The sequence below is a fragment of the Schistocerca americana genome, chromosome 10, assembly GCF_021461395.2.
Source record: "Schistocerca americana isolate TAMUIC-IGC-003095 chromosome 10, iqSchAmer2.1, whole genome shotgun sequence".
NCBI lineage: Eukaryota > Metazoa > Arthropoda > Insecta > Orthoptera > Acrididae > Schistocerca > Schistocerca americana.
Window position 1 is genome coordinate 103,385,902 of NC_060128.1, and position 27,576 is coordinate 103,413,477.

At 44.0% G+C, this 27,576-nt stretch overlaps 2 protein-coding genes across 2 annotated transcripts in view; one reads left to right on the plus strand and one right to left on the minus strand.

Moving 5' to 3' along the window:
- The window catches only part of LOC124552569 (zinc finger protein 2 homolog), an 87,775-nt gene extending 87,330 nt beyond the window's left edge, over positions 1 to 445 (minus strand). The window contains exons 1-2 of the mRNA XM_047126891.1: positions 333 to 445; positions 80 to 202 (exon numbers count right to left, since the gene is read on the minus strand). Coding sequence (XP_046982847.1) covers positions 80 to 202; positions 333 to 395 — 186 coding nt within the window. The 5' untranslated portion in view covers positions 396 to 445. The remainder of the gene's footprint in view (positions 1 to 79; positions 203 to 332) is intronic.
- A 738-nt stretch (positions 446 to 1,183) lies between these two features.
- LOC124552275 (ras-related protein Rab-8A) overlaps positions 1,184 to 27,576 on the plus strand; it is a 238,328-nt gene continuing 211,935 nt past the window's right edge. Inside the window, exon 1 of the mRNA XM_047126554.1 lies at positions 1,184 to 1,307. Coding sequence (XP_046982510.1) covers positions 1,184 to 1,307 — 124 coding nt within the window. The remainder of the gene's footprint in view (positions 1,308 to 27,576) is intronic.

Sequence of the window (27,576 nt, forward strand, 5' to 3'; positions counted from 1 at the left end):
ATCACCGACGCCCTGTCTCGTACAGATTATTGTAAAATCATAACTGACATCAAAGATATTCAGAAGATCATCCTCATACCTGCAGCTGCTCTAGGTAATTAAGTAGTTTTTCAACAAATTCTTCATCCCTCTGCGCAAGGACAGCGTCGTTTACATCTGGATGTACGAGTATGTAACTATCTAAAAATCTGTGGCTCTTCAGCTGAAAGAACAAGCTCAAGTCATCACTAACTCTACTGTACGAAATAAATAACAAGCGATTAACTTTACAACAATGGAACAAAAACCAACATAGATTTATGAAACATAAAATACTGGTATTATTTACGCACAAACGCCAGAAAGTCGCCGAGGAACACATAAATACTCGTCAGTGTTTCACTTTGTATAGCCATTCGACGAGATGGATTCTCTACCTCACCGTCTTCAAAACAAAACTGACAGCTCGTCCAAAGAAGTTCATATTTGTTTACAATGCAAAGTCGATTTTTGTCCCCAAATACCTCGAGCAACTTATCAAGTAAATAAATAATAGTTTCATTTTTAATTAAAATCAAGTACTCCTAATGCTAAGAGTATTTAAAGTGTCTCTCGTTATATGTTTCACAGCTTGGTTGCTTTAAAATTGCTTCTGCGGTGTTCGCTGCTATTGCATCGTACATGAACCTGCGTACTTGAAAAAGTACTTTCTTTCGTTTTAATCTTGACCTCAAACTTTTTAGTATTCCTTGCTTCTATAATATGCTAATAGTCCTGATAGTATGACAGTAATGCAGTTAAGTTGTGATCAAGGTGGCTAGATTCTAACCTCGTTGGTTGTGGTACACACAGTGATCTCTGAGTTAACAGCAGACTGTGCGAACTAACGGCGCGGCAATACGAATAGTACAGTTTGTGTTTAAAGCTAGCGCTAGTGACGTTCTACATGGTATGATGTAATTTTTTAATGACATTCGCAGATCTTATTTAACTATCATTTCCAACCACGCCACGAGTGGTAACATGGCGCCTTGCCGTCTACCGTTGCTGAAATTTCCGCTGACGCTGACGCTGGCGCAGTCGCACTCGGGCGGCCGGCGCGCGCAGATGCGTTCGCTTCCGTGCCGATCGATTCGCGTATCGCAGCAGACGGTGTTCGCCTAGCGAATCGCTGGGTGTTCCTGTACTTGTCACATCGAGCAAGATGGCGCTTGATTTTGCTGCGACTTACAAAGTTCTGGTCCTGGGTGACTCAAACGTAGGCAAGACGTGCATCGTACACCGCTATTGCGACGAACGCTATTACGACGTGTATATCGCCACCATTGGTAAGTCCCCTATCATCACGTTAGCACCATACACCTGTCATTTTCACAAAGTTGTCTCCACCCACTGCAGCTACCTTTGTTCGAATATCGAATGATAACATCTGACAACGCGCTGGACACCAATAGTCAATGTTGAATGGTAAATCATGTCGTTGAAGCTGTGTTACAGAATTAATTTTGATATACATCCTTACTGTTTCAGCAGTATACCCTTTATGCGCTGTGTACGGAGATTTAATGGAACAATGGCAAGCGGACACTCTACTAGTCTGAAAATTAAGTTATACGTTAACAGAGATAATACACTGTCATCTTGTTCGAATATTATTATGAGACAAAAGTTTCGGTAGGCAATTCTTCTAGGTCGAGTGAATGCCATAAAACTGTTGAGAATTGATCAAAACAATTCACATTCTTCTACCAATGGCTGAAAGCCCGCATTTTAATTTATTTGCTCTGTTACGATGGTTTAATATCACTTTGGAAGTAATAGTGTGAGTTTTCAATTTTTTATCTAAACCAGTGTTAACGCTGTGATGTTGCCTTAAGATTTTACCGAATTACCGTTTATGACAATTAGACCGCGCGCAGTCGTGTGTAGTGGACAAGATAACTTTTTATCCGAATGCATGTCTGTTCTTATATGCTGCGCAAGTTATTTAGTGTCTATAAATATTTCACGTTGTCTATCAAAGAAGAGCAGCTGTGTCTATAATATTGTTGGTATTTTTGACGGTTTTATAAACACAATTTAGAATGAGGCTGTTCTTCACCTGTGACAAACACAAATCTTTCATTAGCTCTTACATGAATCCGATTGCGTTTCTCATGCTCGTAAGACAATACTTTGCATGTGAAGAGACAGGAGTGAGGCTTTTAGGACAGCAAATAATATTTAGAAATCAACAATAACATTTAACACACGTTTAACCATTCAGTAGGCCTATTCCATAGGGCACGTTACGAGATAATAAAAAGGAGGCGTGGAACAGTTTCGGCTGTGAAGGCATTTTATAGCCTATTCATTTTCAGCATGTTGCTATTGGCGTGTGTAAATTAGTTCTGGAAACTGTTTCCGAATCAACTTCATATCAAAATTTTCTTTTCATCGCAGTAACGCTGCGAAAATATGCACATATTGCAAGCTGTAAACAAAAAGACTGTGTTTGAAACCTGAAATAAATATTTGTTGCTCGTTACTGATGTTTGTACCTGTCTTCGTCATGGTATGTACCCGGAAAAAATAAGAGTACAGATGTACTTTCATTTTCTTCTACTACACACCATGGCGATGACATGTACAAAAATCAGTAATGAGCCACAAATACTTACTTCATATTTCAAACACAGCCATTTTCTTTACAGCAAACATTAATAGTAACGCAGTGTGCATATTTTTGCAGCAGTACTGTGACGGAAAGAAATAATTCATGAAAGCTATTTTTTCTATAATTAGTTTCTGATCAAGCAGAGCTTTACACACTATTCTAGAACGCCCGCAAAATAAAAAAAAATAAAAAAAGTTTTAAAAATTACATTATTTACGGAAATGTTGATAAATAGATGTTTGGATTGACAGGCTGCAAAGACATATTTATTGCACTTACGAGGTCTGTTCAAAAAAATTCCGGAACTTTGTGCACAAAGATTTTCTGCGCTTACCTTTTACTTATTGCGCATGGTCTCCTTCGAAATACCCTCCTTCACAGTTTATACACCGTCTCCACCGCCATTTCCACTTCTGGAAGCAATCTTGGTACGCGACTTGCTGGATCGCGCAAAGTGCCGTCTGAGAATTTTCTTTTATCTCGTCTGTCATTGTAAATCTTGTCAACGTGGTTTTCAACTTTGGAAATAAAAAAAAGGCCGCTGGAGCCAGGTCTGGGGAGTAGGAAGGATGAAGGCAGCACAGTGATTTCGGTTTCTGTGCAATAGTCATGCACCAACACGGATGAATTTCCGAATGCGTTATCGTGATGCAAGAGCTATTGTCTTCCACATTTCTCACATTTTCTTGCAGGCGTCGCAACACGTCCTGATACTACCATCGATTAAAAGTTTGTCCCTGCAGCACGAATTCATGGTGAACTGTTGTTGTTGTTGTTGTTGTTGTTGTGGTCTTCAGTCCTGAGACTGGTTTGATGCAGCTCTCCATGCTACTCTATCCTGTGCAAGCCTCTTCATCTCCCAGTACCTACTGCAGCCTACATCCTTCTGAATCTGCTTAGTGTATTCATCTCTTGGTCTCCCTCTACGATTTTTACCCTCCACGCTGCCCTCCAATACTAAATTGGTGATCCCTCGATGTCTCAGAACATGTCCTACCAACCGATCCCTTCTTCTAATCAAGTTGTGCCACAACCTCCTCTTCTCCCCAATTCTATTCAATACCTCCTCATTAGTTATGTGATCTACCCATCTAATCTTCAGCATTCTTCTGTAGCACCACATTTCGAAAGCTTCTATTCTCTTCTTGTCTAAACTATTTATCGTCCACTTTTCACTTCCATACATGGCTACACTCCATACAAATACTTTCAGAAACGACTTCCTGACACTTAAATCTACACTCGATGTTAACAAATTTTTCTTCTTCAGAAACGCTTTCCTTGCCATTTCCAGTCTACATTTTATATCCTCTCTACTTCGACCATCATCAGTTATTTTGCTCCCCAAATAGCAAAACTCCTTCACCTTCAAGTGTCTCATTTCCTAATCTAATTCCCTCAGCATCGCCCGACTTAATTCGACTACATTCCATTATCCTCGTTTTGCTTTTGTTGATGTTCTTCTTATACCCTCCTTTCAAGACACTGTCCATTCCGTTCAACTGCTCTTCCAAGTCCTTTGCTGTCTCTGACATAATTACAATGTCATCGGCGAACCTCAAAGTTTTTATTTCTTCTCCATGGATTTTAATACCTACTCCGAACTTTTCTTTTGTTTCCTTTATTGCTTGCTCAATATACAGATTGCCCCTCGACTCTTATAACTGCCATCTGCTTTCTGTACAAACTGTAAATAGCCTTTCGCTCCCTGTATTTTACCCCTGCCACCTTTAGAATTTGAAAGAGAGTATTCCAATCAACATTGTCAGAAGCTTTCTCTAAGTCTACAAATGCTAGAAACGTAGGTTTGCCTTTCCTTAATCTTTCTTCTAAGATAAGTCGTAAGGTCGGTATTGCCTCACGTGTTCCAACTTTTCTACGGAATCCAAACTGATCTTCCCCCAGGTCAGCTTCTATCAGTTTTTCCATTCGTCTGTAAAGAATTCGCGTTAGTATTTTGCAGCTGTGACTTATTAAACTGATAGTTCAGTAATTTTCTCATCTGTCAACGCCTACTTTCTTTAGGATTGGAATCATTATATTCTTCTTGAAGTCTGAGGGTATTTCGTCCGTCCATGGTGAACTAATCCATCAAAATCAAAGAAAACTATGAACATGGCTTTGACATTTGACTTGACCTGGTGTAGAAGAACCTTTCGCGACCCATTGTGAAGCAGTCTGAGCCTTGGTCTCAACATCATAACTATATACTCACGTCTCATTATTAGTTATGATCATCTTAAGGAACATCTAGTTCTCATTTGCGCGATCCAAAACCTCTTCACAGGTCTTTGTGGTCTTGGATAATGAGCCATGGTACGGACTTGGCGGTAACACGATGCACTCCAAGATCCTGTGTCAGGATTTCATGACATGATCCAACTGAAATGATAAATTCTTCTGCTGTCTCTCGGAGAGTCGATCTTCGATTTCGTTAACGTTCCTGACATGAGTGTCCTCGGTAGACGTCGAAGGGGGTCCTGAACGAGCGTCATCTGTTAACTTCCGTCTGGCTATTTTTAGATCGTGTCAACGAATCGCAACGAGTACGGCTTAAGCACTCATCACTGTAGGCTTCCTGCATCATTTGGTGCATCTGTCTGAAGGTTCGCGTTGTTCCTCTAACTCTGCTATCTCGAAATTCGCGAACTGTGCGACACAACGTTCTACTCTGAACTGAACAATAATTAACAAAGTTACGATTATGAAACTTCTGGCAGTTACACGTTAAACATAGGCATGTGCAGGGAAGCCAACCGTTGCTGCGAAATTACGAATGTTCCGGAATTTTTCGAACGGCTACAGCATAAATTTCTATGACTAAGGACATAATGTAATTTTTAGCTGATATACACTACTGGCCATTAAAATTGCTACTCCAAGAACAAATGCTGATGATAAACGGGTATTCATTGGACAAATATATTATACTAGAACTAACATGTGATTACATTTTCCCGCAATTTGGGTGCATAGATCCTGAGAAACCAGTACCCAGAACAACCACCTCTGGCCGTAATAACGGCCTTGATACGCCCGGGCATTGAGTCAATCGGAGCTTGGATGGCGTGTGCAGGTACATCTGCCCACGCAGCTTCAACACGATACCACAATTCATCAAGAGCAGTGACTGGTGTATTGTGACGAGCCAGTTGCTCGGCTACCATTGACCAAACTTTTCATTTGGTGAGAGACCTGGAGAATGTGCTGGCGAGGGCAGCAGTCGAACATTTTCTGTATCCAGAAAGGCCCGTATAGGACCTCCAATATGCGGTCGTGCAGTATCCTGCTGAAATGTAGGATTTCGCAGTGATCGAATTAGGGGTAGAGCCACGGGTCGTAACACATCTGAAATGTAACGTCCACTGTTCAAAGTGCCGTCAGTACGAACAAAAGGTGACTGATACGTGTAACCAATGGCACCCCATATTATCACGCCGGGTGATACGTCAGTATGGCGATGACGAATACACGCTTCCAATGTGCGTTCAGCGCGATGTCGCCAAACACGGATGCGACCTTCGTGATGCTGTAAACACAACCTGGATTCATCCGAAAAAATGACGTTTTGCCATTCGTGCACCCACGTTCGTCGTTGAGTACACCATCGCAGGCGCTCCTATCTGTGATGCAGCGTCAAGGGTAACCGCAGCCATGGTCTCCGAGCTGATAGTCCCTGCTGCTGCAAACGTCGTCGAACTGTTAGTGCAGATGGTTGTTGTCTTGCAAACGTCCCCATCTGTTGACTCAGGGATCGAGACGTGGCTGCACAATCCGTTACAGCCATGCGGATAAGATGCCTGTCATCTCGACTGCTAGTGATACGAGGCCGTTGGGATCCAGCACTGCGTTCCGTATTACCCTTCTGAACCCACCGACTCCATATTCTGCTAACAGTCATTGGATCTCGACCAACGCGAGCAGCAATGTCGCGATACGATAAACCGCAATCGCGATAGTCTACAATCAGACCTCTATCAAAGTCGGAAACGTGATTGTACGCATTTTTCCTCCTTACACGAGGCATCACAACAACGTTTTACCGGCCAACGCCGGTCAACTGCTGTTGGTGTATGAGAAATCGGTTGGAAACTTCCCTCATGTCAGCACGTTGTAGCTGTTACCAACGGCGTCAACCTTGTTTGAATGCTCTGAAAAGCTAATCATTTGCATATCACAGCATCTTCTTCCTGTCGGTTAACTTTCGCGTCTGTAGCACGTCATCTTCGTGGTGTAGCAATTTTAATGGCCAGTAGTGTACATTTATTTATGCAATAATGTTGCTATGACATATGATATCCTGCATAAATGTGGTTCTATATTTGAAAACCCGTTGATTCATATTCGTATCAATAAAATAGTACGACTTCGTTTCTTTTATTCACTGAACGAGGGACTTACAGAAATCCTTTGGCCACATTTTATTAATTCTCAAATAGTATTTTTTTCAGAATACTAGTTTTCATTGTGGCAAATTTAGTGATAAAGCTATTTTTTTTAAATCTGACAAGTAAATTGCAAACTAAAAATACATGGAGAAGTGAGGGCTTCTTTTCTTGCACTTAGTTACATGAAAGACTACCCGTAAGTTCGTGCCACAGTCAGGACTCAGTAGCATGTGTCGCTATGACGGATGCTTGATCAGTTGTGTGTAAAGGCCATACTTGAATGCTCAGCGCCAATACGTGCAGAACATCATTCTGTCACCAACGAGACGGAAGAAAACGGAAGGAGAATCTGACGAAGAACAGCGCGCCAAACAAATCGAGAAGTTGCGTACACGTCAGAAACTGAATTAAAACAGCAGACTAACGAAATATGCTGCAAGATAGGCAAAACAGAATAAAGTGCTCAACACGTCTAGTAAAAGAAAATAAAAACCTATGAAAACAGCTTCAAATAAAGATGCACACCTACAGTTACATTAGTATTCGAAACTTACTGACGGAAGCAACTTCTGCATAATGTCACTGCCAAGTAAAATACACTGGTGTTCAAAATTAAAACAAGAAACCGAATTTTTCCAAGGTTGCGTTTATTTTGCCACAAAATACTATAAACGGGTGATAGTAAGGTGGAAACACAGTAAAAAAAATTCAGAACATGCAACATGCATAACAGTAGACAAAAATATTCTTCGTTTTTTCCCAACTTAACGGATTTGCACACACATTCTGACAACTCACTCATGCTCATAAATTAAGGGTAATTGCAGAATGTTGTGTCACACAACGTGGAACTACACAAAACTGGCGCTAATAGCACAGGCATATAGGGAACATACACGACACAGATCTGTAAGTCCACGGTATTGGTGAGAAAACTGTCCCAAAAAACAAGTGCTACAAAACGCCACTGTTTCCTGTGAATGTATCCCGACATCAATATGGGATATGATCGCCATGCACACGTACACAGGCCACACAACGGGTTGGCATACTCTGGATCAGGTGGTCGAGCAGCTGCTCGGGTATAGCACCAGTGCCTGTCGGAGCTCCTGAAGTGTCAAAATGGCTCTGAGCACTATGCGACTTAACTTCTGAGGTCATCAGTCGCCTAGAACTTAGAACTAATTAAACATAACTAACCTAAGGACATCACACACATCCATGTCCGAGGCAGGATTCGAACCTGTGACCGTAGCGGTCACGCGGTTCCAGACTGAAGCGCCTTTAACCGCACGGCCACACCGGCCGGCCCTGAAGTGTCGTAGGGGTTTGAAGACGTTCAGCGATACTTCGACCGAGAGCATCCCAGATGTGCTCGATGGGGTTTAAGTCTGGAGAACAGGCAGGCCACGCCATTTGCCTGATAGCAGCTCAGTGGGGCCATGCGTTATCATCCATCAGGAGGAAGGTGGGACCCAATACACCCCTGAAAATGTGGACATACTGGAGCAAAATGACGTTCCGATACACCTGACCTGTTACAGTTCCCCTGTCAAAGACATGCAGGGATGTTCGTGCACCAATTATAATCCCACCCCACGCCATCAAACCACAACCTCCATACAGGTCCCTTTCAAGGACAATAAGGGGTTGGTATCTGGTTCTTGGTTCACGCCAGATGAAAAACCTGCGAGAATCACTGTTCAGACTATACCAGGACTCGTCTGTGAACATAACCTGGGACCACTGTCCCAATGGCCATGTACTGTGTTCTTGACACCAGGCTTAACAGGCTCTCCTGTGACCAGGGGTCAGTGGAATGCACCTTGCAGGTCTCTGGGCGAATAAACCATGTCTGCTCAGTCGTCTGTAGACTGTGTGTCTGGAGACAACTGTTCCAGTGGCTGCAGTAAGGTCCCGAGCAGTGCTACCTGCAGTACTCCGTAGCTGTCTGCGGGCACTCACGGTGAGATATCGGTCTTCTTGTGGTGTCGACTTCCCATACTGCAGCGTCTGGACACGTTTCCTGTCTGCTAGATACGTTGCCATAATCTTGCCATCACACTTTGTGGCACACGGAGGGCCCATGCTACGACCTGCTGTGTTGAAAGCGTCCAGTCGCCCTAGTATTCTACCCCTCATAACGTCATCAACATGTGTTCTTTGAGCCATTTTAAACACACAGTCACCATTAGCACGTCTGAAAACGTCTGCACACTTACTCGCTGCACCGTACTCTGACATGCACCAACACACCTCTGCATATGTGGACTGCTGCCAGTGCCAACGGGCGACGACTGCAGGTCACATGCACCGCATGGTCACACCCCGAGGTGATTTAAACCCACAAACTGCCCACCAGAGTGTTGTTTCACCATGTATCAGCATTATCCTTAATTTATGAGCATGAGTGCAGGTAATGCGCGCAGTATGGGGTGTGACCACCTGTGGCAGCAATACAGGCCTGATAAACGATGGGGCATGCTGTGAGTGATGTCGTCTCATGCTGAAGACAGTAACATCCATTCTTCCTGCAGAGCTGCTCACAAGTTTTGGAGAGTGATTGGTGGATGCTTACGTGATGCAACCTATCTCTCTAGCGCATCCCATACATTCTCTATGGGCCTCAAATCGAGAGAGCTAGCAGGCCAAGTCATGCAATATCTTCCGTTTCCTGAAAAAACATCAACCACGTGTACTCTATGAGGTTGAGCACTGTCTTCCAGCAATACGAAGTCTGGGCCCACAGCACCTCGCAATAACCGCAGATGAGGTCCTAAGATCTCGTCACTATACCTGACAGCAGTGAAACCTATCCGATTCACCTGTAAAATTTCATGAAGAGATGTTCGATAGGTCAGGATAGCCCCTGTGCACACATTTAGGGATACTCCAAGATATCGGTCTCTTTCCACAATGTCTTGGTCCTGAAATCGTAATCGACGTTACCGCTAGAGGCAGATCCGTCGAGAATCACCCTCCAGACCAAATCGGGACTCATCTGTGAGAAGGACATTGGGCAGTTGTTCGACCGTCCAGGATGAATGTTGACGTCTCCACTCTGGACATTCCCTTCTGTGAAGACGCATCAGAGTTACACGTACATCAGATCTCCAACAATAAACGCCACTCTACTGAAGTCCTTTGCACAGCGTTTGTCTCGATACATCATGCCCATCGGATGCTGTGAGGCCAGATGCCAGTTGCAGCGTACCCTTACAGCCAAATAATGGTTTCCCTTTCTGATGTCACTTGTGGTCAGCCCTGCCCTCGTCTTACTGATACAGTTTCGGTCTCTCTTAACTGAGAGATCGAAACTGTATCACAATAATCCCAATAATAGAACAAGGTTGAAAATACGGCTCAGAGCCTGTCTCGACGGGACATTTAATACACTACTGGCCATTAAAATTGCTACACCACGAAGATGACGTGCTACAGATGCGAAATTTAACCGACAGAAAGAAGATGCTGTGATATGCAAATGATTAGCTTTTCAGAGCATTCACACAACGTTGGCGCCAGTGGCGACACCTACAACGTGCTGACATGAGGAAAGTTTCCAACCGATTTCTCATACACAAACGGTAGTTGACCGGCGTTGCCTGGAGAAACGTTGTTGTGATGCCTCGTATAAGGAGGAGAAATGCGTACCATCACGTTTTCGACTTTAATAAAGGTCTGATTGTAGCCTATCGCGATTGCGGTTGATCGTATCACGACATTGCTGCTCGCGTTGGTCGAGATCCAATGACTGCTAGCAGAATATGGAATCGGTGGGTTCAGGAGAGTAATACGGACACAGTGCTGGATTCCAACGGCCTCGTATCACTAGCAGTCGAGATGACAGGCATCTTATCCGCATGGCTGTAACGGATCGTGCAGCCACATCTCGATCCCTGAGTCAACAGATGGGGACGTTTGCAAGGCAACAACCTTCTGCACGAACAGTTCGACGACGTTTGCAGCAGCATGGACTATCAGCTCGGAGACTGTGGCTGTGGTTACCCTTGACGCTGCGTCACAGACAGGAGCGCCTGCGATGGTGTACTCAACGACGAACCTGGGTGCGCGAATGGCAAACCGTCATTTTTTCAGATGTATCCAGGTTATGTTTACAGCATCATGATGGTCGCATCCGTGTTTAGCGACATCGCGGTAAACACACATTGGAAGCGTGTATTCGTCATCGCCATACTGGCGTATCACCCATCGTGATGGTATGGGGTGTCATTGGTTACACGTCTCGGTCACCTCTTGTTCTCATTGACGGCACTCTGAACCGTGGACATTACATTTCAGATGTGTTACGACCCGTGGCTCTACCCTTCATTCGATCCCTGCAAAACCCTACATTTCAGCAGGATAATGCACGACCGCATGTTGCAGGCGCTGTTCGGGCCTTACGGATACAGAAAATATTCGACTACTGTCTTGGCCAGCACATTTCCAGACCTCTCACTAACTGAAAACGTCTGGTCAATGGTGGCCGAGCAACTGGCTCGTCACAATAAGCCAGTCACTACTCTTGATGAACTGTGGTATCGTGTTGAAGCTGCATGGGCAGCTGTACCTACCTGTACACGCCATCCAAGCTCTCTTTGACTCAATGCCCAGACGTATCATGGCCGTTATTACGGCCAGAGGTGGTTGTTTTGGGTACTGATTTCTCAGGATCTATGCACCCAAATTGCGTGAAAATGTAATCACATGTCAGTTCTAGTATAATATATTTGTCCAATGAATACCCATTTATCATCTGCATTACTTCTTGGTGTAGCAATTTTAATGGCCAGTAATGTATTATGCCGGAAATACGAGACGTCCTGGGAAATTCGGAACGTCTGGCGACACTATTCGGGAACCAAACGTATTCAGAAACAATGCCAGACAATGAGCTGGAAAGGAACTGATCAACTGTTGTGGCAGCTTGAACGGCGAAATGTTCGGGTGTGACGTTGAGCGCTCTGATTGGGGGGAACCATCTCCAATGTATGAAGTATCAACTATCACGTAATTTTAATCAGACTAAAGTCAGTTTTCTTTGGCGTCGCGCAGCCGTCGTCATTTTATCATTTGAAAACATGCAGGCTGCTGAGCGTAACCTAGACCTTACAGGATTTTCTACAAAATTAGAGCAGGCCATCTTCCAGTTTAAGTCTTTGTGTTTCATTTGGTTTGTCATGGGACACGGTTTTTTCCCTCAGTCGCTTCGATTGTTTTCTTTGACGCACAGAATGTTAGGTTGGTAGTCTTCTGTAAAACATATGTTGCAGTTTGCAAGGCACGAGCTATATTTACTGGCATCCTTGTGTCACATCGATTCCCACTCGCGATACCCCACACTGCTGACTTGAAATTTTTCACTACAAGGGTTGAATGTTTTGCCCCACAGTCTGTTAAGACTAGCTCTCCTTCATTAAGTGATTTCGTCACATGAACCGTAGCAACCAGAAGTAACACTCCTTTCCAAATAAATCAGACTATGTACTTTTTAGTTTGTGTAATAAATTTTCTATGGATGATTATTATTCGTCCGGTACACCTCATTTTGGATTGGGCCAGTATGTTTACACACTCAGTCCTCTGAACGATGTTTAATTTTCTTGTATTATTCTCTGTCAGGGCACCACTTATTTTTTCTGCCATCCGTTTGGAACTGACGTCAGTTAACTCGTTTTTCTTATTTCACTCTTAGCACTTACCATTTCAAGACATACTGTGGAGGGATGTGGCTTGGAGGCGCACTTTCATTTAGCTACTAAAATTGTCATTTATTGTTGTTTATCGCTGATCTAGCTGCTTCGTTAGAATCGCCCAATATTTCTGATAATCATGCGATTTAATAACTTGAATATAACATAGTAATGTTCCAAAATACTATTTATTAGTTCGTTATGAACCGACTTTCGGCTTCTTAGGCCATCGTCAAGTTGCTTTATGTTAAACATATCCTCCACGTAACTTTAGCGAGATTTCATAGCTGTACAAGGGAGACATTGTTCGATACAAGACAAATCATGATGTAATACCTAAACAGACACTGACAAATAAATCTTACATTACAGTATATTCAAATATTAATACCATAAGAGTGTATAAAACAAAAATGTTCTACATGTGAGTAATTTCCCAGGCGACTATGCCGTGTGGACAAGCTGGTGAGTGTGAGGAACAGATTGAATAAAGGGAGAAGAAGAAAACCGTCTATTCAATGTGGGTGTGGGACAGTTATGACAAGCTTATGAGCTAATGGTGAGAGGACTAATAATTTGCGATTTCTTGGGATGATAGTGCACGAGAGTGCTCAGCCTTTGGCTCAGGTTCGATTATTAGTACCATCCCACGTCCAAGTTTTGTATCGCTCTCTCTCGTTCCGTTTAGGAAACCAAACGAACAACACGTTTGGCGGCATCGTATGTGTTAACAATTATTTCTCAGCGCAACCCAGCCTGCAACATCCTTAGAAGCTTTTCACACTGTTTCTGACCAACACCCCGTATATATATATATATATATATATATATATATATATATATATATATATATATATATATATATATATATATATATATATGTGTGTGTGTGTGTGTGCGCGCGCGCACAGACGCGCCAGAAACATGTATATAGTCTTTGTCAAGCTATATCGAGATATCGATATTGTTGTTCGATTTGAGGTACGAGTGTGTTGGAGTGTGGTCTTTTGGTATGTATATATATATACACGGGGTGAGTCACCTAACGTTACCGCTGGATATATTTCGTAAACCACATCAAATACTGACGAATCAATTCCACAGACCGAACGTGAGGAGAGGGGCTAGTGTAATTGGTTAATACAAACCATAAAAAAATGCACGGAAGTATGTTTTTTAACACAAACCTACGTTTTTTAAAATGGAACCCCGTTAGTTTTGTTAGCACATCTGAACATATAAACAAATACGTAATCAGTGCCGTTTGTTGCATTGTAAAATGTTAGTTACATCCGGAGATATTGTAACCTAAAGTTGAAGCTTGAGTACCACTCCTCCGCTGTTCGATCGTGTGCACCGAATTACGTAGGGATCCAAAGGGAACGGTGATGGACCTTAGGTACAGAAGGGACTGGAACAGCACATTACGTCCACATGCTAACACCTTTTTATTGGTCTTTTTCACTGACGCACATGTACATTACCATATATATATATATGTGTGTGTGTGTGTGTGTGTGTGTGTGTGTGTGTGTGTGCGTGTGCGTGTGTGTGTCCGCGCGCGGGCGTGCCAGAAACATTTATACACTCTTTGTCAGGCTATATCGAGATATCGATATTGTTGTTCGATTTAAGTTACGAGTGTGTTGGAGTGTGGTCTTTGGGTCAACAGATGCTAGTACTTCCATCTCGGTATCGAGAAAACAAAATGGCTGAAGCACGCTTGACATTCAAGCAACGAAAATGTGTTGTGAAGTGGTTTTTCAAGTTTGGTAATGCCGTTGAAATGCAACGTTAGTGGAGGCAGGAGTTTGAAACAGAATCACCAACCTGCCTAAGAAATAAACACATCATTGTCAAGTTTGAATTCGAACGATTTGTGATATGCGCAAAGGAAGATTAGGATAACAGCGTACAGCTAAAAGTCCTGCTCCATCGGATCTCGTGTTGGAAACGTTTGTTAATTCTCTGCAGAAGTCCGCTACGCAATGTGCACGTGAAGTGTGGGTTAGCAGTATAAATCTACGAAGAATTCTGAAAGCTGCAAAGTGGAAAGTTTTCGTTCCACGATTACTGCACGTTATTAATTATGACGATGCTGATCGCCGAATGCTATTTTGCGAATGGTATCAGTAAATGGTAACTGATGACGAACAATTTGTGACGAAGGTATTGTGGAGTGACAAGGCACAATTTAAACATAATGGAAACATGACTCGTCATAACAGTCTGTACTGGGCACCGGAAAATCCGCGTGTTTATGTGGGTAAAGTGGTCAATCTTCCAGAGGTTCATGTGTGGTGTGGACTATCATCTAGGGTCTCAGTAGGACCCATTTTCTTTCATGCTACTGTCAGTGGAGAAGTGTACCTGGAAATGTTCCACACATCAATTTTGCCAGGTATACATGCACTTTATGGAGCTGATGAAGAGGTCTTCTATCAACAGGAGGGGCACACTACCACATAGCCATATGAGCTTTCCTGGATGACAGGTTTCCGGGGCATCGGATTGGACGAAGACGGCCCATTGAGTTCCCTCCACAGTCGCCAGATCTAACACCTAAGGACTTTTACCTGTGGGGGAACTGTGAAAGATAACGTGTATCGACGTAAGCCACGCACACTGGAGGAACTTCACCAGGATATTACAGCGACACGTGCGGCGATCTCCACTGTAACATTGACTGACGTAGTTGCGGCGACCGCTCGTCGTTCTGTTATGTATATAGCCACAAACGGTGAACATTTTGAGCATTTAAAGTAAGTGTGTGCTAAACTGAAGGTTCTACAATATGTGTGATCAATTATTAAATGTAAAATAAACACATAAGTAATACTTTTTGTTCCTTAAAGTGTGTACACATTTTTCTGGAGGACTCTGTATATATATTTGTGTGTGTGCATATGTAGGATAACGCGCCTGACGACTCTTAGAAGGTCTATTATACTATCAAGGACGATCAGCAATGAAGGATATATGGCATCGATAACGTGGAAGGTGTATTAGAAGAGGGAGTAAGGCAAACATTACGCAGATAATTAAATGATGGACAAGTATTACAGAAGGTGGTTGCCACATTTGGAGAATGGTCACGAAGAGTGAATATGTAAATGAAATTTTTCGCGCTGCTTGTATTCCTTTGATGAGAATTCATATAGTTTCAGGGTAGTGTGGTTGAGATGTGAGACCAGTACTGCACGTCAGAACAGAAGTGACAATTAAAGAAGTAGCTCATAGACTGGTGGTGCTGCATAAAAAAAGGCAAAGTTGAAGTTGTATGCTGTAAATGGTTCGGTCGTATTTTTTCTCTCGGATTTCAAACCAAATCTTCTTGCTGTTGTCTACAAAAATCCACATTCATTCCGCACCTTACTTTGTTCGTTCGTGACATCCAGAGCACCAAAGATAGCGCCGTGCACCTTTATGATGGGTTCTTCTACTTCATGAAGGTGGTGAATACAGTACAAAATACGACATTGCCCAGCATAGGACCAAATTTGTGAGTAGATGTAGAACTTGGTTGCAAACAGAAGTCAATACATTCATCTTAACGGAACAAGAGGAGGAGGAGGAGGAGGAGATTTAGTGTTTAACGTCCCGTCGACAATGAGGTCATTAGAGACGGAGCACAAGCTCTGGTTAGGGAAGGATGGGGAAGGAAATCGGCCGTGCCCTTTCAAAGGATCCATCCCGGCATTTGCCTGAAGCGATTTAGGGAAATCACGGAAAACCTAAATCAGGATGGCCGGAGATGGGATTGAACCGTCGTCCTCCCGAATGCGAGTCCAGTGTGCTAACCACTGCGCCACCTCGCTCGGTTAACGGAACAAGACCAGAAAGGAAATGTGATAGGGCAGTCAGTGCTTATGATATATGCTGATGAGCCAGAAGATTACGACCACCTGTTGGTGAAAAGCTGTCGGGTTTCCAGCTAGCTGGCAGTGTCAAAGTACTGTGACGTTTCGAAGAGTGTCATACTCATCATCTTCTGGAGATATGGGGATGATGTGATATTGAAACTGAGGGAGCGATCTCCAGCTGGGTATGGTAGGCTGCGTACCATTATGCAGGATGGCGTGAGGGGATGGAGGGGGGAGGTTGATGCTGCAGTGGTGGGGGTAGCGGAGGGTGCACATCTCTCTGTGGGCATTCCAGCCGTGTCTTGCGAGTTGGACGCTGCAAATGATGGTTATTCAAGGTTTTGAGGGGTGGTCTCATTAATGTGATTGACAGTGTATTCCAGTCTCAGATCCCGCAAACAGTATCATAACCGATTTCTAGAGGTTAACAAGCTATCATCAGATGATAATTGTAAATGGAAAGCACAATACTGTGTATGTTCTTTTCTTTTCCTTTCGACTTTGCCCATTTCTTTGCTGGATGAGCCTTGTTAGATATCGGATCTGGCAGTGTTGGTGTCATCCGGTGGCTGGTGCCCCCTCTGACGTTCCCACTCTTCTTAGGGAAGATCTATCTATCTATTATAGATCTATCTACCTATTATAGATGTCATGTTTAAGTTTGAAAATGTTTTCTAAGTGTTGTGTAGCATCTGTCTCCAGTGGGACGTGTGTAGCAGCGCAATATTCACCTAGTGGGATGTGGAAAACCGCCTAAAAACCACATCCACACTGGTCAGCACACTGATGCTCCTCGTTAATCTGTGAGGTGGATTAGCTATGGGAGATTCTCACAACCCCATATCCCCAACAGGCGCTTTAGCGTTGCCGATGGTCCAAGTGGGTGTCTACCTTGATCAGTCAGAACATTACAAGCCCCAACTGTCTGTCTATATAAACCCATTCAGGCGATAGCAGCGTCACCTGGCGAGGAATGCCTGCTAGTCACACACATGCATGGTGCATGTAGTATCAGTGAATGTGCTGTCTGTGTGTAGAATGGAGAAGATGTGCTATCTATCTGAGTTTGACTGAGGGCAGACTGTGTTGGCCCAGAGGCTTGGCACGAGCATTTCAGAAACTGCATGACTTATTGGATGTTTGGAGGAGTGCAGTGGCGAGTGTCTCCAGCACGTGGCGAAACCAAGGTGAAACCACACCCAAACATCGTGGGGCTGGGCGGCCACCCCTGGTTAAAGATGTCGGACATCGTAGGCTGGGCAGATTGGTAAACCAAGACAGATGGTGAACTGTGGCGGAACTAACATCAGACTTCAATGCTGGGCACAGCCCGCGACCCATGCATGTGCCAGTCATTGTTAATACCAGGATATCAGCAACTACGACTGAAATGGGCACATGACCATAGGTACTGGAGGTTGGTGCAGTGCAGAGCATTTCAATATCTGATGAACCCCAATACCTTCTTCATCATGCTGGTAGGAGGGTATGAATGGGTCATCTTCCAGGAGAACAACTAATTGACACCAGTACTGTGGGACAGACACACGCAGTGGCTCTGTTACACTCTGGGGAACATTCATGTCGGCATCTGTGGGTCCAGTGGATCTTGTGCAAGGCACCATGATGGTCAAAGAGTATCATACATCAGTTGTATACCATGTACACTCTTTCATGATGATCATGTTTCCTGATGGTAGTGACATTTTTCAACAAGATAATGCATCATATCACAAGGCCAGGATTATAACGGAGTGGATCCAGATCGAGGAACACAGTGGCGATTTCCAGTTGATGTGCTGCCCCCCGCCCCTTGGCTCGTCAAATCTGAACTTGATCGAAAACAGCTGGGATGCGATTGAAATTGGCGTCAGAGCTTATCGCCCTCTCTCCGGAATTTACGGGAATTTGGTGACTTGTGTTTGTACAGATGTGGTGCCAACTCCCTACAGCGATCTACCAAAGCCTCTTTGCTTCCATGCCATGATGCATCGCCGCTGTTATCCGTGCCAAAGGTCGACTTATTAGCCATTAGGTAGGTGGTCATGATGTTATGACTGATCAAGGTGTGTACTATAGCGGTGATCGTCATGCTGCCCGAATCAAGTATTCAGAGATGTGATTAATTTTAATTGATTTTGATGATTTCAGCCGTGAGCTAAGTAACGTCCATAAGCTACGTAAAGGTGGGTGCTTACCTAGGGTCAGAACAGGTAGCAGTGTGGCCATTGCAGGGTCAGACAATATAAGAGAGTAAGTGTTTTCTCGTTTTTCTTCCAGTGCCGATAACTCAGTGGCGTGTGCGACTTGTAACTATTAGTTTGCTATAGTATAAATTTTGGCACAGAAGTAACATGTATGAATGCACATTCCACATACAGTAAGCCGGCCTGTGTGGCAGAGCGGTTCTAGGTGCTTCAGTCTGGAACCACGCGACCGCTACGGTCGCAGGTTTGAATCCTGCCTCGGGCATGGATGTGTGTGATGTCCTTAGGTTAGTTAGGTTTAAGTAGTTCTAAGTTCTAGGGGACTGATGACCTCAGATGTTAAGTCCCATAGTGCTCAGAGCCATTTGAACCATTTTGAACCACATACAGTCATCTCCGAATGAATCACTTGTTTATAGCAAGGAACTTTAAATTAATTAGGGCCATTGTAATACAATGCAATAAGTAGTAAATTTCATTTAACACATACAGGGCTATTACAAATGATAGAAGCGATTTCATAAATTCACTGTAGCGCCATTCATTGACATATGGTCACGACACACTACAGATATGTAGAAAAACTCATAAAAGTTTTGTTCGGCTGAAGCCGCACTTCAGGTTTCTGCCGCCAGAGCGCTCGAGAGCGCAGTGAGACAAAATGGCGACAGGAGCCGAGAAAGCGTATGTTGTGCTTGAAATGCACTCACATCAGTCAGTCATAACAGTGCAACGACACTCCAGGACGAAGTTCAACAAAGATCCACCAACTGCTAACTCCATTCGGCGATGGTATGCGCAGTTTAAAGCTTCTGGATGCCTCTGTAAGGGGAAATCAACGGGTCGGCCTGCAGTGAGCGAAGAAACGGTTGAAAGCGTGCGGGCAAGTCTCACGCGTAGCCCGCGGAAGTCGACAAATAAAGCAAGCGAGCTAAACGTACCCGTCGGTTTGGAAAATCTTACGGAAAAGGCTAAAGCAGAAGCCTTACCGTTTACAATTGCTACAAGCCCTGACACCCGATGACAAAGTCAAACGCTTTGAATTTTCGGCGCGGTTGCAACAGCTCATGCAAGAGGATGCGTTCAGTGCGAAACTTGTTTTCAGTGATGAAGTAACATTTTTTCTTAATGGTGAAGTGAACATACAGAATGTGCGAATCTGGGTGGTAGAGAATCCTCACGCATTCGTGCAGCAAATTCGCAATTCACCAAAAGTTAGCGTGTTTTGTGCAATCTCACAGTTTAAGGTTTAAGGCCCCTTTTTCTTCTGCGAAAAAAACGTTACAGGACACGTGTATCTGAACATGCTGGAAAATTGGCTCATGCCACAACTGGAGACCGACAGCGCCGACTTCATCTTTCAGCAGGATGGTGCTCCACCGCACTTCCATCATGATGTTCGGCATTTCTTAAACAGGAGATCGATGGATCGGTCGTGGTGGAGATCATGATCCGCAATTCATGTCATGGCCTCCACGCTCTCGCGACTTAACCCCATGCGATTCCTTTCTGTGGGGTTATGTGAAAGATTCAGTGTTTAAACCTCCTCTACCAAGAAACGTGCCAGAACTGCGAGCTCGCATCAACGATGCTTTCGAACTCATTGATGGGGACATGCTGCGTTGAGTGTGGGACAAACATGATTATCGGCTTGATGTCTGCCGAATCACTAAAGAGGCACATGTCGAACATTTGTGAATGCCTAAAAAAACTTTTTGAGTTTTTGTATGTGTGTGCAAAGCATTGTGAAAATATCTCAAATAATAAAGTTATTGTAGAGCTGTGAAATCGCTTCAATCATTTGTAATAATCCTGTAAGTTCTAGGGGAGTGATGACCACAGATGTTAAGTCCCATAGTGCTCAGAGCCATTAGAACCATTTTTTTGTCTCCGTTGCTCGGTGGTTGCTGCCAAGGTAGCTCGGCATGTTCGCCCAGGGGACTGGTCGTTCTCTCCACTTAAAAAACACTGAGTGATATTCTCCTCGACAGAATCTGAAAGATGTAATGCGACATAATGACAAAGGAACACATCGAAAGAAAGACGACAGAAAAAAAGCAGTCAGCTTCGTTGCCGGGATGACTGGGACGGATCGCATTCAATCAATTAAAGAACTACTTCAGTGAGAATTAGCGACTTAAGGTCCAGAAAGCCGACAACTGCTGGCAACTCGGGTTGCTGACACCTCGTTCACATTTACAACGCATCTACACTGAAGCGCCAAAGAAACTGGTTTAGGCATGCGTAATCAAATACAGAGATAGGTAAACAGGCAGAACACGGCCTGCGTTCGGCAACGCCTACATAAGACAACAAGTGTCTGGCGCAGTTGTTACATCCGTTACTGCTGCTACAATGACAGGTCATCAAGATTTAAGTGAGTTTGAACATGGTGTTATAGTCTACGTGCGAGCCATGGGATACAGCACCTCTGAGATAGAGACGAAGTGGGGATTTTCCCGCACGACCATTTCACAACGGTAGTGTGAATATCAGGAATCTGGTAAGACATCAAATCTCCGACAATGCTGCGGCCAGAAAAAGATCCTGCAAGAATGGGACCAACGTCGTCTGAAGAGAATCGTTCAACAGGACAGAAGTGCAACACTTCCGCAAATTGCTGCAGATGTCAATGCTGGGTCATGAGCAAGTCTCAGCGTGTAAACGATGCAACGAAACGTCATGTATATAGGCTTTCGGAGCCAAAGGACCACGTGTGTACTCCCGATGACTGCACGACACAATGCTTTATGTCTCGCCTGGGCCCGTCAACGCCAACATTGGACTCTTGATGACTGCAAACATGTTGCCTGGTGGGACGAGTGTCATTTCAAATTGTATGGAACGGATGGACGAGTATGGGTATGTAGACAGCCTCGTGAATCCATGGACCCTGCATGTCAGTGGTGGATTGTTCAAGTTGGTGGAGGCTCTGTAATGGTGTGGGGGGGTGTGCAGTTCGAGTGATATGGAACCCCTGACACATCTAGATACGACTCTGACAGGTGACACGTAGGTAAGCATCCTATCTGATCACCTGCATCCATTCATGTCCATTGTGCAGCCTGACGTACCTGGGCATTTCCAACAGGACGATGCGACACCCCGCACGTCCGGAATTGCTACAGAGTGGCTCCAGGTTCGTTCTTCTGAGTTTATACATTTATGCAGACATAAACATTATTGAGCATATCTTTACTGCCTTGCCACCTGCTGTTCAGAAGAGAGCACCACCCCTTGTAATCTTACGGATTTATGGACGGTCCTGCAGGATTCATGGTGTGAGTTACCTCCAGCAGTATCTCAGACATTGATGGAGTCCACGCCACATCGTGTTGCGGCACTTCTGCGTGCTCACGGGGGCCCTACACGATGTTAGGCAGGTGTACCAGTTTCTCCGCCTCTTCAGTGTAGTAACTCTATTGGCAGAGGATGTCGGTTCCAATTAGACCAGCAGGACCAGAAGCTTCAACTATTTACTTGTAAGTAGAATTAGTCTTATTAATGAAACAATTATCCACTGACGCCGGCCGCGGTGGTCTAGCGGTTCTAGGCGCTCAGTCCGGAACCGCGCGACTGCTACGGTCGCAGGTTCGAATCCTGCCTTGGGCATGGATGTGTGTGATGTCCTTAGGTTAGTTAGGTTTAAGTAATTCTAAGTTCTAGGGGACTGATGACCACAGATGTTAAGTCCCATAGTGCTCAGAGCCATTTTTTTTTAATTATCCACTGAGACAAACAAACGAACATACTGTTACGCTGTTACAGTATCACAACTTTGGGATCACTGATCTTGGCAGCAATCTGAAACACAGAACACTCAACAAGAAATGAGAATCGTTCTGAAGGGCGATGCATAGCTCTTAAGGCATGCATTTTGGAGCCCATATTCACTAGACTTCTTTGCTTCAAATGATCGTTTATTTATTTATTTATTTACACATCAAGTTCTGTAGGGCCATATTGAGGAGCAAATCTCCAAGGTCATGGAAAGTGTCAGTAGATGAAATTGCAACATAAGAGTAATAACAGATAAAAATGAAATGTTTATGAACCCACAAATGTCAAGCCATCAGATTCCGTAAACGCAGTCAACAACATAATGTAAGAATCAGCTTAATTTTTCAAGGAACTCTTCAACAGATTAGGAGTGACCCATGAGGAAACTCTTCAGTTTAGATTTGAAAGCGCGTGAATTACTGCTAAGATTATTGAATTCTTGTGGTAGCTTATTGAAAATGGATTCAGGAGTATAATGGACACCTTTCTGCACAAGAGTTAAGGAAATCCGATCCAAATGCAGGTTAGATTTCTGCCGAGTATTACCGAGTGAAAGCTGCATATTCTTGGGTAAGCTGATATTGTTAACAAGAAACGCCACTAGAGAATATATATATTGATAGGGCAATGTCAAAATACCCAGATTAGTGAACTAGTGTCGACAAGAGGTACGTGAACTTACACCACTTATTGCCTGAACCGCCAATTTCTGAGCCAAAAATATCCTTTCAGAATGGGAAGAGTGACCCCAAATATAATATCATACGACATAAGTGATTGGAAATAAGGAAAGTTGACTAATTTTCGTGTTGAACGATTACTCACTTCAGAAACCGTTCGAATAGTAAAAAGTCAGCATTAAGTCGTTGAACAAGATCCCAAAAGTGGGCTTTCCATGACACTTTACTATCTATCTGAACGCCTAGAAATTTGAGCTGTTCAGTTTAAATAATCATGCGTCCATTCTGTGAAATTAAAACGTCAGATTTTGTTGAATTATGTGTTCGAAGCTGTAAAAATTGAGTCTTATTGTGATTTAGCATTAGTTTATTTTCTACAAGCCATGAAACTTGTCATGAACTGCACAGTTTGAAACTGAGTCAATGTTGCACACAACATCTTTACTACCAAGTTTGTGTCATCAGCAAACAGAAGATGTTTAAATGCATGACAGAACGACGATGTACTTCCAACATGATGGATGTCCGGCACATAGCTCGTGTGCGGTTGAAGCGGTATTGAATAGCATATTTCATGGCAGGTGGATTGGTCGTCGAAGCACCATACCATGGCCCGCACGTTCACCGGATCTGAAGTCCCCGGATCTCTTTCTGTGGGGAAAGTTGAAGGATATTTGCTATCGTGATCCACCGACAACGCCTAAAAACATGCGTCAGCGCATTGTCAATGCATGTGCGAACATTACGGAAGGCGAACTACTCGCTGTTGAGAGGAATGTCGTTACACGTATTGTCAAATGCATTGAGGTTCACGGACATCATTTTGAGCATTTATTGCATTAATGTGGTATTTATAGGTAATCACGCTGTAACAGCATACGTTCTCAGAAATGATAAGTTCACAAAGGTATATGTATCACATTAGAACAGCCGAAATAAAATGTTCAAACGTACCTACATTCTGTATTTTAATTTAAAAAACCTACCTGTTACCAACTGTTCGTCTAAAATTGTGAGCCATCTATCACAAGCGAAAAAAGTGGTCCAACTAAAACAATCATATTTCTTTACGTACTACACGAGGATGTAATAAAAAAATGGGGGTTCCTATTAAAAAAAACGCCATCTAGCGGGCCAACCATGGCGCCATCTGGGTTCCCCCTTCAAGCTAGACAAGTTTCGTTCTTTGTAGTTTTTTCGTTTGACGCTTATTTCGTGAGATATTTGCCCCGGTCACGATCAATGGACCATCCTGTACTTACATTGTGCAGCCGATATTTTTATAGGCAGCTATGTCGATACTATTTCATTGATATATCGATACTCTCTCCCGCTATATCGAGACGCGGTAGTGCGGCTTTTTAGTTATCGATATATCTATTACCAGATATCTTTAAAAATATGAACACTCCTAGTCGATATGCGCACTGTTAATATCGCAACAGACATCTAATCTGTATTCCACTTCTCTCGAAGTTTTTCGCAATTCAGGCGTAACATTTTCGACAGCTGGACGCATTCGATGGCGCAAATCTGGTAGATCACGAACTGGTGTCTGGTACATTTGAATTTCGGATTGACTACAGAGGTTTGCGCTGACAGGGCGTACGTATTAATTCAACATCAGCCTTTGTCCGCCCCCGGTAGCTGAGTGGTCAGCGCGACGGAACGTCAGTCCCAAGGGGCCCGGGTTCGATTCCCGGCTGGGTCGGAGATTTTCTCTGCCCAGGGACTGGATGTAGTGTTATCCTAATCATCATCATTTGGTACCCATCGACGCGCAAGTCGCCGAAGTGGCGTCACATCGAAAGACTTGCACCCAGCGAATGGTCTACCCGACGGGAGGCCCTAGTCACACGACATTTACATTTTAACGCCAGCCTCTGGAATTGAATGTTTGCCGTGGTGGCCTAACATTGCTGTGGTGGTCCAACATCGAAAGGATGTTCCCTGTTTCCCGCAACCACTTGTCGCATTTCTTGATTGTTATCTAAGTCAGAATGTCGTCAGTTGATCGCAGACCATGCACACGCCGAAAACGACATTGTACCAGGGTAACAGACTTTAGCTCCGGGAGAGAAAGCACACAAGACCGTCTGCTGTGGAGTCCACATGGCTGCTGTCATGCGTTTAGGTGAACAAAGCAGTTATGCACAAACAAACACAGTCTCTTGTCAGACAAGGTGTGTACCATAAGTAATGCGACCAAATTCATAAAAAATCATTTATTGAATACATTCGTAGATATAATCAAAAATTTTCAAAATAGCACCCTCTTGCGTCCATACATTTCTGGAGGCGGTGTTTCCATGCCTGGAAGGCATCCTGAAATGCCTATTCCGGAATGTCCTTCAGAGCTGATGTAACATGCGCCTGGATCCTTTCAGTAGTGTCCCAATGTTTTCCTTTCACGGCTCCTTCTAACCGAGGAAACAAAAAAAAGTCAGCGGGAGCCAGGTCAGGACTGTAGGGAGGCTGGGGAACCAATGGGGTCTCGTTCCTGGCTAGGAAGTCGTTTACAATGAAGGCGCTGTGACTCAGTGCGTTGTCACGGTGAACTTTACACTTGTCCTTGATGTCGCTTCGGCAGCGCGAGACCTTCCTTTTCAGTCTTTTGAATACTTCCAAGCAGAAAGCTGAGTTCACTGTAGTCCCAGTAGGTACAAATTCGTGGTGGACAATGCCTCTGACGTCAAAGAAGACAATGAGCACGGTTTTGATCCTGGACTTGCTCGTGCGTGCCTCCTTGGGACGGGGCGATGATGTGGTGTGCCACTCTGAACTGTGCCCTTTTGTCTCAGGGTCGTACTCAAAAATCTACGACTCATCACCAGTGACAACTGAGTTTAAAAAATGAGGATCATTTTCACACATTTCCAACATTTCTTGGCACCGAAGCACTCACATGGGTTTGTGTTTGTCGGTCAACACTTTTGGGATGAGTTTGACACACACCTTTCTCATGTTCAAATCTTCGGTCACAATGCGGAAAGCGGTTGTTTTTGACATGTTTAGAGTTTGTGCTGTCAATTGAAGGCTCAGCCGTCTGTCAGAGTTCAAACTACCGCGCACACGCATCACATTTTCGTCGACTCGTGTGGTTGATGGTCGTCCACTGCGACGTTCGTCGGTGATCTCCTCTCGGCCCTCCATCAACGACTTCTGCCATCGGAAAACTTGTGATTTGGACGAGCAATCAGTCCCAAAGGCATGCTGAAGTAATGGAAACGTTTCGGTGACGGACTTCCCAAGTTTAACGCAAAATTTGGTAGTGTACCGTTGCTCTACTGAGTGATCCCTTGTGCCGTGTTAAATAAACTCAAAATGGGGTTGACAGAAACGCACGTCCTGACTCTCCGGCAGCTCACAGCCGAATGAGACAAAGAGCGTTTTGCAGGTAACTCCCCCCTCCACTTAGCCCAGCCGGTTAGAACACGCTGTGGTGTTCCGTTGCGTCAGAAAAAAATTGGTCGCATTACTTATGGAACGCACTCTGTATTATTATTGGCACCCGTACAATTCGTTTATTTCAGGGATTTGGTTTTGTAAACTAGCTCAGCTATTGTCGTTGTGGTCTGAGGTAAAAGCACTTGGCAGCTATCATTGTTTAATACCTTAACAATATTCAAACAATTATTATTGAATGCAGACAGCTAATTTTCTGTGCTACATCATTCTTGTCAGAACTGATTCTTGATGAACAGTTGCCAGTTACAGTTCTGAGAACAGGAAATGCTGGCGTCTTCCAAGTGTGAGCGCATTATTAATGTCTAGTATTGTTGGTTTCCTGGTGTATTTTCCATCTGTAGCCTTTGATTACAAAGTTTGCCGAGTGGCTTTAGAAGCAATTAGAAACGAAAAATCTTGGATAATGTAAATGATTTGACGCCTCGAAAGATCGCAGAGGCCGGCCGTTGTGGCCGAGTGGTTCTAGGCGGTTCAGTCTGGAACCGCGCGTCCGCTACAGTCGCAGGTTCGAATCCTGCCTCGGACATGGGAGTGTGTAATTTCAAAAAAATGGTTCAAATGGCTCTGAGCACTAAGGGACTCAACTGCTAAGGTCATTAGTCCCCTAGAACTTAGAACTAGTTAAACCTAGCTAACCTAAGGACATCACAAACATCCATGCCCGAGGCAGGATTCGAACCTGCGACCGTAGCGGTCTTGCGGTTCCAGACTGCAGCGCCTTTAACCGCACGGCCACTTCGGCCGGCTGTGTGTAATTTCCTTAGGTTAGTTAGGTTTTTAGTAGTTCTAAGTTCTTGGGGACTGATGACCTCATATGTTAAGTCCCATAGCGCTCAGAGCCATTTGAACCATTTAGATC